The sequence below is a fragment of the Triturus cristatus genome, chromosome 3_1 (assembly GCF_964204655.1).
Source record: "Triturus cristatus chromosome 3_1, aTriCri1.1, whole genome shotgun sequence".
NCBI lineage: Eukaryota > Metazoa > Chordata > Amphibia > Caudata > Salamandridae > Triturus > Triturus cristatus.
In genome coordinates this window covers 344,556,547-344,570,577 of record NC_140583.1, presented here as the reverse complement: position 1 = coordinate 344,570,577, position 14,031 = coordinate 344,556,547, and the positions used below count along the sequence as shown (strand labels likewise).

The window sequence follows — 14,031 nt, the reverse complement described above, 5'->3', positions numbered from 1 at the left end:
TTATCAATAATGTCATTGAACATGTCTTGAGTGATTTAATGTGTGAGGTAATTAACAGTGTGGGTTGAGGAAGAGAGTTATAGTTACTTTAGGGCACAAATTATAGTTACTTGAGATACCTATAACTGGTAAATTTCAGTGGTTTTCAGTGGTTTTGTTTGTTTAAAATAGCATGTTTTAACATTTCACTTAACTATAACATCCCATTAACTGTTGGTCTTTTCAGTGAATTTCTATGGTTGTTCGTTGAATGTAAAGTAACCTATTATTGCAATTCCTAACTATAATGCAACTTTAACCTCACACTTTTTAGAGGCACCAGGGACCTCATCCCCCGGGGTCACATACATTATTAGTGGAAATGGCACGTGGTTTTCCTCGGGCATTAACAAGCTCGATGGACCCTATTCCCCGGGTCTACAATACTAATTTCTGTGGGGCCCCTGTGCTCAACCGTAGCCCCTGCCGGCTCCCCATCCATGCGGTGCAGTGAGAGTGGGCTCCATCTGTTTCTTCTGGCCCGGCAGAAGCAGCTGAATGCCCTGCAAGAGCATTGGCAGGAAGTTTAAGTTATCCTTGCTTGCTTTCTTGCAGGCAGGGAAATAAAGTGTCCCAAGGGCTTGGGTCCCCAAGGCCCTGCTTCCATTGGCCCTCAGGGATGCGATTCCCAGGGCCAATGGATGGAAGGTGAGTGGGGCCCCACACGCTCTGCCCCAAAAAATGCTTAGGCCCTGGGGTGATGGGTTCCTCGGGCACATAGGAGGCTTGGTGAGGGAAGGGAACCACACACCCTCCCCAAAAATCACAAATCGGACCTGGGGAATGGAGCTTATTCCCCGGGGCCCTTAAGTGTTTTTGGGAAGGGGGGCCCTATCCACCCCTACCCTTACAACAATAAATTTGACCTGGGGAAGTAGGTCCCTGGGGCCTATAGAGGGGTCAGGGAGGGGACCGCATGCCGCATAACCATATACATTTAAAAAGACAAAAAACAGTGAATGTAAAGTGACCAGAGTAGCCTCTCATTTCACATTCACTGCTCTAGCTTGGGAGCACCCTATATGTTCCTGTGCATAATATTTTTATTTATTCCTCTGGTGACCCTAGAAGGGGCAGGTGCACTACCAAACTTTGTTAAATGTTGTTCAGAGCTGTAAGGAGTGCCTTTAAATTTTTGATTGAGGATGTTTTGCTATTAGAACCTTTTTGGGATAGATAGAATAGTGTTTTGTTTTGAAAATGGACAAACATAAACAACAATTAGCATGTAGAACAGCTAATTATTCTACAATGGCCAATTGCTTAGTGTCATGTGTTGCTTATTTTAGTTCTTTCTATCTTTTTTACTTTGTTGTTGTAGGTTAATCAATCAATCAGTGAGTTTAAAGCGCACTACTCACCCGTGAGGGTCTCAAGGCGCTGGGGGGCAGCAATTCCATTCAGTCGAAGAGCCAGGTCTTGAGAGTCTTCCTGAAGGCGTTGAGGGAGGGGGCGAGTCTGATGTCGATAGGGAGCTCGTTCCAGGCTTTGGCTGCGATGTAGGAAGGCTATAGGGTCTTGTTTAATAATGGATTACTTCTAGGTTATCTTATCCTTTTTGAAGGTTTTAATCTATGATCTCATAATAATATATGAAACTTGCATTGATATGTATTTTATCAGTAGTTTTGCTTCTACCTATTTGTTATGTTTTTGTTCTATATTATGGTACACAGAGAAACAGACAATGTATAGATACCTTCTCATTGGAAAAGGTATACAGATGTATAAACTTGTATGTCTTAGTGTTAGCTTAATGACACTGCAAACTGTAATAGGGTGCGGCAGTATAGGCTGAAGCGCAGACACAGAAAAGTATTAGTATTATTCCCTTGTATGTGATGAACCGCACTTCTAGGGTGCACACCCAGGTACTTCTAAGTCGTAAGCGTACCCTCTTCAAAGGAAAGGAGAACAGATAAGTATCTTTCACTTCTCACTTCAACATGTTATGCTCATTTAGAAAAGACGTGTTGAGAGTCAGACAGTCCTGTCAGAGTAACTCTCATCTGCAGTGGGCATTTTGTATGTGGATATAGATTTCTTCCCTGGCCCCTAGAAATAGTAGCTCACACAACTGTTGGTATTTTACAAATAAAGGTTATTTATAAAGTACTATTTGGATATAAACCCTATGTATTAGGATGATGGTAAATATAACTGTAATCGCAGTAGTCATAATATAGAACAAGGTCAATATTAGAAATACCTTGAATATTTTATATCACACATCCCAATTTACTCTATTAGATTAATCTATTCCTACCTAATATCTATGTATATGCCTTGTGGCTATCATAGTGGCTAAATTGTTATTAGAATTCCCTAACTATTTATTTTCCAATCTGTGTAAGTATCTCTACATGCCTCAGAAAGCTATTGGACCTGCAGTTGGCTATCCATTTTTTGGCAAGCCCCTTTAACAATCAGTCCTCGTGTCAATTCCACTAAAATCCTCAGATCTCTTTATGCCTTCTCCTCCGCTGATTCTCTATGTTGCAGGGAGGGGGAACTCCTGCGCAGCTTCTCACATCATTACTCCAGAGTACTACCAATTCCTCTTTTGCAGAAGCACTCAAAATGCAGACAAATATTGCCATATCTAGTTTCTTTCAAGCTTAGGTTGTTCCAGACCGGATGACCTTGAAACACTGACCATAGAAGACATAGGTGAATGGAAACAATCCACCATATATTTGCAGAACTAGTTTGTGTAGTAGTGAAGAAGATTGTATATTTAATACATACATAATTAAAAAATGAGTTTATTGGCAATTTAATTTTAACTGCATTTATATTTTCTTCATTTTTAGTTTTCAAGATATTCTGTGCCTTTCTGATTCCACGTCCCTTTCAGACATCACCCTTGATGGCAATCCTATAGCTCAGGAGTCATGGTACAAACAAACCATTCTCTGCCACATGCTGCAGCTCCGTCAGTTGGACATGAAAAGAATCACAGTAAGCAATAACTAATTTATGCCCTTTGAGATGGTAACATGATATTAAGATGTGTTATAGCATTTTTACTAATTTCATGCTATGGGACAAAATGTGAACAAGCATCTCTAATTATCAGGAGGAGGTATGTAGGCAGCACATCTGAGCACAAGTCTGAAATTTAGGATAAAATAATTTCTAAGTTTCTGCACAATTTCTGGAGTTTCCTAATTCAGTTGGTGACCATTCCATTCAGCTACAAAGTCTTGGGTCCCTTTGTGGAAATCTGAAATAATTTCTGTTAGCATAAGCTGAAGCCATCTTGGTTGTGGCATCCATTTTGTTAGCTATGACATTCTTCTGTCTTCACTGTTGCTTGCTCTTCTATTCTGCTTGTGTCATCAGCTTCAGTTAACTCCTTCTGTACTGAGCCAGAGCAATGTATGTGCTAAGAAAAGGCCTGTAGCTGCTAAAATGCACCTGATTAAAGATGTAATTGTCAATCATGTGTGCTGTTATAAGCAGTTCTGTTCTCCTTCCCAATTTGCTGACCAAGTGATTACCCATCTGCCCATGTCTGGCTGTAACTATTCCTGTGTAGGCTTGTACCTTCCATTTGTAACTACATGCTTACTCTGCAACAAACTCTGTATATAAGCACCATGGTCTGTGTATTCAATGTACTACCTCAGGCAGCACTTGAGAGTGCTGTGTGGACATAGTGACACTCATGAGTGATTAATAAACCTGTTATTTGAATTTGAGCTTCAGTGCCAATCTCTATTTTGTTGGTCTACGGACCCATGGACAGAGAAGGGTGACCCCTGCACCAGTGTGCCCATTAAAAGGCACATTTCCACAGTTGGCGCCCGATACGTGGGGCCTCATCGAGGACGCGGCCGTCCAAAGGAGTGGTCCTGACGGAATAGTGGAATATTGTTGAGGAGACGTCCTGCATGAGGAGACCCTGGTCTTTGCAACCAAAGTGATTTTTCTGGTTTTCTCGATTTAACCCTCCAGGTGTTGGCCGGTCCCGACTGAGGTATCCTTTGGCATTAATTTTGCAATGACCATTAGGTCGACCAAGAGATTGGCAGTTGGAGGTTGGAGACTCTTGTTTGGTAAGGTCGCTGAAGCCGCACTCTTGTTTGCTTGGCCAAGATTCTGATTTTGTTTGTTTGATTTGTTTTTTGCAAAAGATAAAGGCAGGTAATGTGGAGATCTTTCTCTACTTTTGAAAATTTTGGAAAAGTGATATTTTACATAAACTTGGTAGCAAGCCTGTTTCCAGCACACTCTGTAGGTTGTGTTGCTGTCTTGGTGGTACCAATATGGATTTAGAAAGAAGTCAGCCGGCTCCCCCAGAGGGCACACCTAATAGTCATATGTTTATTAAATACGATATTTCTTCCATAATGTATAGTACACCGTGGAACACATATACGAAAAAGGATTCTGATTTACGATGGCCTGCGAATGGGTCATTTGACTTTAAAAAGATTCAATATGTAGAGCAGTGTTTATTCAAGAGAAAAAGTCGACATGATATGTTTGATTGTGTACGAAGGTGGGAGAAAGAAGTGCAAGAGAGAGTGAGGAAAGAAGAAGCTATAGCAGAAAAAGAACAGCGAAAAACGATATATCAAAAAGCATTGGAATTAAAAAATAACGAGATGAAGGCAATAAAAGAAAAAGAGAAAAGGGAGCGTTGTTTAGCTGGCCAGTACCCTATTAGGCGCCCCATCTATCCCATACTTAATAAACCTCAGGATGATTCCCTCTTATTAGATCGACCCCCGCCCCGTAGAAGTTTCCCTCTGCCCCTGAGAATGATCTTTCCGATAAAGAACATCTTTCTTCGGACGATAAAGACTTAGATAAGCAAGATGGGCGACAGACTCGCTCTACTTTGACTGTTGACAAAAAAGCCACTTTCAGATCCACTGCTCGCAAAGAAGCTTGTGGGACTACTTCTGCTTCAGACCTTGTAGCGCTGGTTCAGCAGTGGAAAGCTTTAGAGCAGTTATATTTTGCAGAGAAGTTCGCTTGGGAAGTAATACTTAATTTTAGAAACCTTATCACAAACTTAGAGCCCACTCATATAAATTCTAATTATAAACAATTAAGTGATGGAACTTTTCTTTGTTCAAAAAAACCTGATCAAATTAGGCGAGTGGTTAAATTAGGAGATGACACATTTTGCTTATAAGCGGAGAAAAAAGCAGCTGGTAAAACTGTACAAGTAGGCCAACCCTCAGAACAGATAGTAGAAGCTCCAGAAACAGATAATGGATTTAGTAGGACTGAAGATAATGTGCGACCAGTGCACGAAGCTGCGCCTTTGTATGTTCCTCCGAAGAGTACGGGAACAGATGAAGATAAAGCTTCAGATGATGCAAAAGGATATTTTATTTATAATTGGGTTTATACTTCTAGGAGTAGAGCGGATGTTATGGCTCTTAAAGCCGCTTTGCACGATCCGTGTAAAAATCCTGCCGCTTTCTAGGAGGAAGTGGAAGGAGCCATTAGCTCCTGCACTATGACCTTGCCAGATATCGATATGTTTTTGGGACTTATTTTTCCCCCTGATATGTGGAGAATGATTTGGAAAATAGATGATAATGTAGCATATGGTGATACTTGGGTACGTTTAGAACAAATAGATGCGGCCAGGGAGCCTGCGCAAAAACCCCAGCAGGAGATTTTAGATCTTCCCAAAGCTATTGTGGCTAAGTTGAAAACTCTTATTCCTCCTAAGAAAATAGACTGGACTACGTTAGCGCCTGTAAACAGAGACCGTCAGAGTTAGTTTCAGATTTCTTTACACAATTTGAAGAGACATTGCATGACTTTAGTGGGCAGCCATTGACAGATGACACGGGTAAGCATTTGTTCGTTGACAAATTTGTTCCTAACATGTTGCCAGAAATAGGTAGTCACCTTAAGGCCAGTGAGAGTTTGTGGACTACGTCTTCCCCAGTCTCCCTTTTGACTATGGCCCAGTACTACGAGCGTCAGGAATTGGAAGCAAAAGGCAGGGAGGATAAGAAGGTTAAGGATTTAAAGACGAAAGTTATATTGTCCACCATTCAGAGGTGGTGGTAGAGGCGGACGTGCAGTATTATGCCTGGAGAACCCTCTTTCTCATGATCAACTTTGTCTTCTGCGAGGTCAGCAGTATCAACGGGGTAGGGGAACTATGAGAGGACGCCCAGTGAATTTTGGGAACAGAGGCGGCATAGGAACTCACCCTAGATTTGAGGCAGTTGAGCATGGATCAAATTACTCTAATACCTTTGATAGACGAAACCAATATCAAATGTCTGACTTTTCTGCTGACGGTCTTGCAGATTCTGACTACGCATAGGAATGCCTAGGTTGGGGTAAGGAACCGGTTGAGGTCCCAGTAGATCAGAAAGGTCCTTATGTTGATGCAAATGTCTTGGGCTCTACTGATCAGTTTCTAGTTGATACAGGAGCTACTCGTAGTGCTCTGTCTAAAAAATTGGTTCCTAGGGCTCCCCAGTCTGGCGCAATGATAACATCGATAGGATTCGATGGGACACCTACATCTAGCCCACTTTCACAGCCACTTGCATTTAGTCTTGATAAATTCACTGCAGGATGTCAATTTTTGCTCTCCCCTACCACGCCGGATAACATTGTGGGTATCGATATGCTCAAATATTTTCGTGCTACAATACGTTGTTCCCCAGAACGTGTGCGTGTTATCATAAATGATAATTATCCAATGGTTGAGAGGTCTTGTCTCATTAAAGAGGATATCGCTCTGGCATCCTTACCTAGTACTTTGTGGGCTAAATCAGATACTGATGTGGGTCAAATGGTTATTCCACCAGTGCATATTCAAATGAAGAAAGGTGCTTAGTTGCCTCGATTGCCTCAATACAAAATATTTTGGGAAGTTGAAGAAGCATTAACACACATTGTTCAAGATTTGATCAAGGTGGAGGTTGTGGAAGAAGTCCCTTATAACATTTGTAATAGCCCTATCCTTCCTAATTTGAAAAGAGACACTGATACTAAGATTTACAGATTCATTATTGAGTTACGAGAGGCTAACAAAATTGTGGTGACCCAATACCCGGTAGTCTCTGACATTACGACACTTCTTTCTATGATTCCTCCTACTGCTACTACATTTAGTGTAATTGATTTAAAGAACGCAATTTTTTCAATACCTAATCATCCTGACAGCTGTTATTTGTTTGGCTTCACTTTGAATAATAGATTATTCCAATTCTGTAGAGCTCCACAAGGGTATACAGAGAGTCCTAGCATTTATAGCCAGGCAGTGAAAAGGCAGCTTGATTCCTTTCCTGTACCAAAAGGGTTGACTCTTATTCAATATGTCGAGGACATCTTGTTGGTGGCCGATACCCCTAAACAGTGTGAAGAAGGAACACTGTTGTTATCATTCCTTGCCTCTCATCATCATAAAGTCTCTCGGAAGAAACTGCAATTTTGTAGACAGCAGGTTACCTATTTAGGTCACCTCATGCCTAAGGAGGGACGTGCACTCACACCAGATCGCATTCAGACTATTTTAGATACTCCTGTGCCCCGTACTCAGGTCATCCGTGCTTTGATTGGCCTTTCTTCCTTCTGTAGGCAGTGGATCCCTAACTTTTCGTACATCATTAAACCCTTGTTGGCCCTTTTGACTAAAGACACTCCGATGCCTCTCCCATGGACTACTGAATGCCAGAATGCCTTCCAACAGCTACGTCAAGCTCTTTGTTCTGCACCAGTATTAGGAACTCCAGACTACACTAAGACTTTCATACTCTACGTACACAAGAGGGAAGGTTGTGCCCTCTGTTTTAACAGAGACACACGGTGATAAACAACGTCCTTGTGCATATTTTTCGACTGTCCTTGATCCAGTTGCTCGCATGCTGCCTGGTTTCCTAGCGGTGGCGGCAACGGCTGTGTCCATACGTCGGAGTGAGGGAATAGTCTTGTCACATAGATTGTGTTAATACCTCATTCAGTTGATGCCGTGTTAAATCAAACGAAATACCAGCATCTGACTAGTGCCCTCTTGACAGGATATTAATTGACACTTTTGGCCCCTCATTTCACGTTGAAAAGATGTTTGACTTTGAATCCTGCTTCATTATTGCCACTTCCAGCTACTCAGTCTCAGTCACAAGAGTTAAATGACTGTATATCCCTTACTGAAGAGCAAACAAAGGGTTGTGTTGACCTGCAAGATACACCTCTCTCTCTAATGTTGATGGAGAACTATGGGTTGATGGTTCTTGCCTGAAGTTGCCTGATGGCACTACATCTGCTGCTTATGCGATTACAATACTTCAGACAGTAGTTGAGACAGCTCGTGTCCCACAGAAGTCAGTTCAAGCAGCCGAATTGATAGCACTGACAAGAGCATGTGAGATTAGTACAGATTTGCTTGTTAACATTTACACTGATAGCCAATACGCCTTCACCGTGGGGCATAACTTTGGGAAACTTTGGAAAGAAAGAGGCTTTCTTACTTCACATGGGACACAGATAATGCATGGGGAATTAGTCCATAATCTCCTTACTGCTTTGACCTATCCTAAGAAAGTAGCAATTATTAAGTGTAGCGCACACAAGAAAGTGACCGATAAAATAGAGCAGGCAATGCCTTTGCGGGTTACACAGCTCGTGAGACTGCAATGCAGCGGAGTACCACATCTATGTATGTAGTTAAGTCTCAGGCTGAGCATTGGCATGATGCCAGGCAAGAGGTGCTGGACATGCAATAATCTGCTTCTGTTGACGAATTAGATCAATGGTCCAAGGAGGGAACATTGGATGATGAGGGCTGTTGGAGGAATAAAGAAATGACAAAATGGAAGTTACCCACAGCCTATTTACACCCTATGATTCACATGGCACATGGGCCGGCACATGTTGGAGCATCCTCAATAGCAAAGCAACTTATGCAAGTTTGGGATCATCCAGAGATTGTCGGTATGGCTAAGAAAATAGCCCAGTCCTGTCTGAGCTGTCTCCAGTATAATCCTGGAAAGGGAACACAAACTCCAACAGGTGGGTTTGCAATACCTACTGCACCTTTGGAGGTCCTGCAAATGGATTTCATCCAGCTTGAGCACTGTATCAACCTGAAGTATGTCTTGGTAGTGGTTTGTGCCTTTAGTAAATGGGTGCAGGCATACGCTATGAAAGATAATACAGCTCTTACTACAGCAAAGGTGCTCCTAAAGGAGTTTTGTTCCCCGATTCGGCATTTGTCGAATTTTGTGGAGTGACAACAGACCCCATTTTGTTGGGCAAGTTGTGGAGTATCTCATGAAAGGATTGGGAATCCAGCAGATGTTTCATGCTGCTTTTCACCCACAATCAGCGGGGCTAGTGGAATGGTATAACTCCACTCTGAAATTGAAATTGGCTAAGATACAAGCCTCCACGTCATTGAAATGGCCTGATGCGCTGTTTCTAGCATTGCTATCCATAAGATCGATACCACATACACGATCTAGCCTCACACCGAATGAGGTGGTTTTTGGAAGGCCAATGAATATTTGGGGATTCCTAAGCCATGCCCTATACATGATGTACCATATGTATTGATGAATGACTATTTGTCTCAGTTGACTGATAGTTTGTCTTCTATTTATCAACAGGTTCGGGAGACCCTTCCAGACAGGTCGCAAGGTGAGGGCCACTGCTTACACCCTGGGGATTACATGGTAATAAAGTCCTTCCAGAGTACCAGCTCCCTAGCACCGAGGTGGCGAGGACCGGAGCAGGTACCATTGGCTACCCGGACTGCAGTTCGAGTGACGAACCGGAAAAACTGGGTCCATGCGACACATTGTGGAAAAGTGTTGCAAGACCTAGTGAGCCCAGATGCGTTGGCAGATCACCTCGATATCCTGGTCACCGAGAAAGGACAGGCCACATCTCCTGAAGGATCTGAGCAAGTCTTCCCGGACCACACGATTCCTGGTACATCCCGATATTAGCTTCGACCCTGGAAGAAAGACACTTTGTTGTAGAAAAAGACTGTTTGAGCCGCTGTCCTGGGTGGTTAAAGACTGACTTCAAAGGGGGGTAGTCTATTAGTGACTACTCGTCTCAATGTTAGTGAAGAAATCAACGCCTGCCCAGGATCTTAGGGCACCATCTGCTTTGTTGTTTGACAACGGAATGAATATGCTTGAGGAGAAGAAACCGGCTGCTGCGAGAATCTGTAATAAACAAACTATGATTGCTACTGGACTCACTTTGACTGTTGTTGTCATTGCTACAATAACTTGGGTTGTAGAGGAAGTAGCTCCTGTCTGAAATCTATTGACTGCTACTACTCCTGTCCCCATTGAACATTACTATTTCACTCTACCTTATGAGCGAAAGCACAGAATGTCCTACCTCAATAACACTTTCATTCAGATGTTACACCATACACACAATGCTACGAACATTACCAACTGCTGGATATGTGGAATGATGCCAGCTCATCAGAAAAAGGGAGCAACACCTTTTATTCCTTTCCCGTTTTCACATAATGGCTCCTGCAGAGCCTGGTTTGCACTATTGTGGGCTTCTCATATCGCTAATATTACTAACTTTGATGTGGGAAGACTTAACGCTCAGTTGAATAAAATCTGTTACCCTGATGAGGAAGGAGATCCACAAGCGAAAGGAACTGTATGGCAAATGGAGGAGTATCGTCAAGGAAATTCCTCCACACACTATGTTTTCCCCAACACTCGAACCATCAAGGGTAATAGACCTCCTGTTATCGCTGTTACTAGAGCTCGAGCGGATCTCTGTGTGAGCAGTATTGGCAATATCCCTGTGAGAAAAAGTGACTGTACTAAAGTGTTAAATATTACTGGAATGAACAATAGCAGTTTTTTGTCTTCACACGACACCTATTTCATTAGCGGAAGTAAAGGTTATCATCTACCTATTGGGTGGTCAGGAAGTTACTACGTATCCTTTTTGCTTCCACCTGTGTTCTTAGCCCCTGCATCCCATCATAAAGACTATAAACTATTTAATGACGTTTCCAAAAATAGATTTCAGAGGACAATAAATAATGATGAGGTGGATCAAACTGACACTGCACTACAGCAGTGTAGTGACTTTAATTTGGGACTATTCTTCTTTGTTGGAGTGGCCTTACACAGTCGAAAGATCAGACGCTTGACACGAGTTGTAGAGGCTGTAACCAATCAGACAGCAATGGCACTTGGTAACATCACAATGGAACTTCAAATTGCGAGAATTGTCGCCCTCCAAAATAGGATGGTTATTGATATCATCCTCGCAGACCGTGTTGGTGCATGTCGCATCATCAGGAGCAGCTGCTGCATTTATATCCCCGACCAAGCCCCTTCTGTTTTTGATGCAATTTCCAAAATGCACAAAATAGCCACTGAAATCCATCAGGATTCAGGAACATGGACTTTGACTGGATGGCTATGGAAAATGTTTACTGTATGGGGCTGGAAACTTTTATCAGCCCTATGTATAGTTTTTGCGATTCTTTTCACTTGTTGCCTATGTATTCAATGTGGCCCAATGCTTTGTTCCCTATGTGTTTCTACTTGCACCTCAACTAAACAGAATGTTAAGAATGTAAATGCCCGCCGAGCAATAGATCAGGAAATTAGTGAACTGATGAAGATTGATGTCCACAATAATTTTCGTATTCCTTCAAAAGCATAGGAAGATGTCTTCATATGCTAAAATGGTCGTCTGTGGAAATCTGAAATAATTTTCGTTAGCATAAGCTGAAGCCATCTTGATTGTGGCATCCATTTTGTTACTATGTAATTCTTCTGTCTTAACTGTTGCTTGCTCTTCTATTCTGCTTGTGTCATCAGCTTTAGGTAACTCCTTCTGTACGGAGCCAGAGCAATGTATGTGCTGAGAAAAGGCCTGTAGCTGCTAAAATGCACCTGGTTAAAGATGTAACTGTCAATCATTTGTGCTGTTATAAGCAGTTCTGTTCTCCCTCCCACTTTGCTGACTAAGTGATTACCCATCTGCCCATGTCTGGCTGTAACTATTCCTGTGTACCTTCTATTTGTAACTACATGCTTACTCTGCAACAAACTCTGTATATAAGCACCATGGTCTGTGTATTCAATATACTACCTCAGGTAGCACTTGAGAGTGCTGTGTGGATGTAGGCCCACGCAGGAGTGATTCATAAACTTGTTATTTGAATTCCAGCTTCAGTGCCAATCTCTATTTTGTTGGTCTATGGACCTGTGGACAGAGAATGGTGACCCCTACACCGGTGTGCCCATTAAAAGACACATTTGCACACCTTATCAGTGTATGAAGTTAGAAAGATATTTTTGAGTTTCAGAGTTAATTAAATGTGGAATATTTTTAGAGGTTCACAACCGGTGTTCGATAACTAAGATATTCATTTACAGATTCTGGCTTCAGCTACTATACCTGTTCAGCTTTCCGTATACACTTAACTGCAAATACAATAGACAGTTCAAGCAGTTGAGCACAGCTTCGCTGAATCTGTGGCTGACATAGAGTCCTTTAAAGCAGTCAGAAATTACTCCTGTCTCTTTACTAGTTTTGTTTGAACTAAATGACTGCCTAAGAATGTATTTGAGCAATTCTCTGATGCATTATTTATCCCAAATGTATTATACCAATGAAACTTGTAAATTATATTCCAACACTCCTTTGTGGATGGGTAACTATGACCCCCATCAGCCTTCGACAACTCTCTCTCTCTCTCTACAGTTAGGACTAGGTTGGAAAACTCTAGTGAAAGTTCAGAATCTTAGGAAAAGGATAAAAACATACATTGCTAAATGTTTTTTTCCTGTCCTATTCAAGGGAATAGACAAGGTCAGTATATACTTCTGAGCTGCGCTGCCACTGGTTAATGGTTCTTTGGGTGAAGACAATTCAATCTGCACTTCGTGAAGTGTCTGGATTTTGACAGCAGTCAACCCTGCAACTGTGTGGGGTTCAAATAGTCTAGACATATGTTGACTAGACAAGTCTGCCACAAGGGCCACACTTGAGGATGAAGAAGACTTTCCACAGGACCTTTAGTTGGCCCCCGGATTTTGTGTTTTGAAGAAGTCAGAATTCAATTTAACTCGTACATTTTTAATGTTTTGCCTGGTGATTGGTACTGTTTCTTTGAAGAATGGAAGGTATTAGCAGCTTCTTTTAGGCCATGAAAGAGGCTATTCTACTTTGTCTTTTATTCATTCGTTTCCAGCCTCAAGGAGATGGTGGCACATAGTTAGATTTGCCTTTCATGAGTGGATGTGGTTGTCTCATAAAATGTCTATAATTATTTCAATATAAGGGCAAATGTTGGTGAGATAGATTCTATTAGGTTGAAACTGCAGGAATGATGAAATAATAAACCCATTGCAGCTTCTGTTCACATTAATAGAAGGACAAAAAGAAGCATGTAAGTGCAGGGAAGGGGAACATAGCCAGTGATTAAAGTTAGTGTTGGTAGTCGTGAGGTCCAACATGTTGGATTTTGCTGACAGGCCTAATAAGACTAGAAGATAACCCTATCCTGTGGTTAGTGTGGAATCTATTCTGTAGCACGAGCAGAAACCTGCATAGCCTGCTCCATAGCCTACTTCCAAAAGGGGGACCACTTTGTTTATGATCTCTGATCTTAATGGCAGGCAGTGTATGGGTGGTAATTCTTTTTTTATATTTGGTTGACGTATTTTTGTTGAAAGGGTTATCAGGGAGTATGTAAGGTTTTGAAGCGGCAACACTATCTAGTGGTGTCATCTACTTTGATGGTGATCTGATTATACAAACGTGCTTGTTGATAGCGACACATGTGTGACTACTGGGGGATTATATTATCCATCAGTCAGCTCAACGTTAAACTAATTCTTCCACAAAAAATAATTTATTGCTGTACTGGGTGCATTTCTGTGTGTGATTATCTCCATGAATGGAGAGGGAGCAGCTTGGTCTTGAAGGAAATAGGATTTGATTTTGCAGGCACTTTCAAGACTTTTGCAATAGGACTGAATTTAATTCTCGGAT

The 14,031-nt window shown here is 41.9% G+C and overlaps 1 protein-coding gene across 1 annotated transcript in view; it reads left to right on the top strand.

Annotated features, from left to right (window-relative positions):
* Positions 1 to 14,031, top strand: part of LRRC49 (leucine rich repeat containing 49) — an 862,677-nt gene that overhangs the window by 574,522 nt on the left and 274,124 nt on the right. The window contains exon 10 of the mRNA XM_085644059.1: positions 2,853 to 3,000. Coding sequence (XP_085500185.1) covers positions 2,853 to 3,000 — 148 coding nt within the window. The remainder of the gene's footprint in view (positions 1 to 2,852; positions 3,001 to 14,031) is intronic.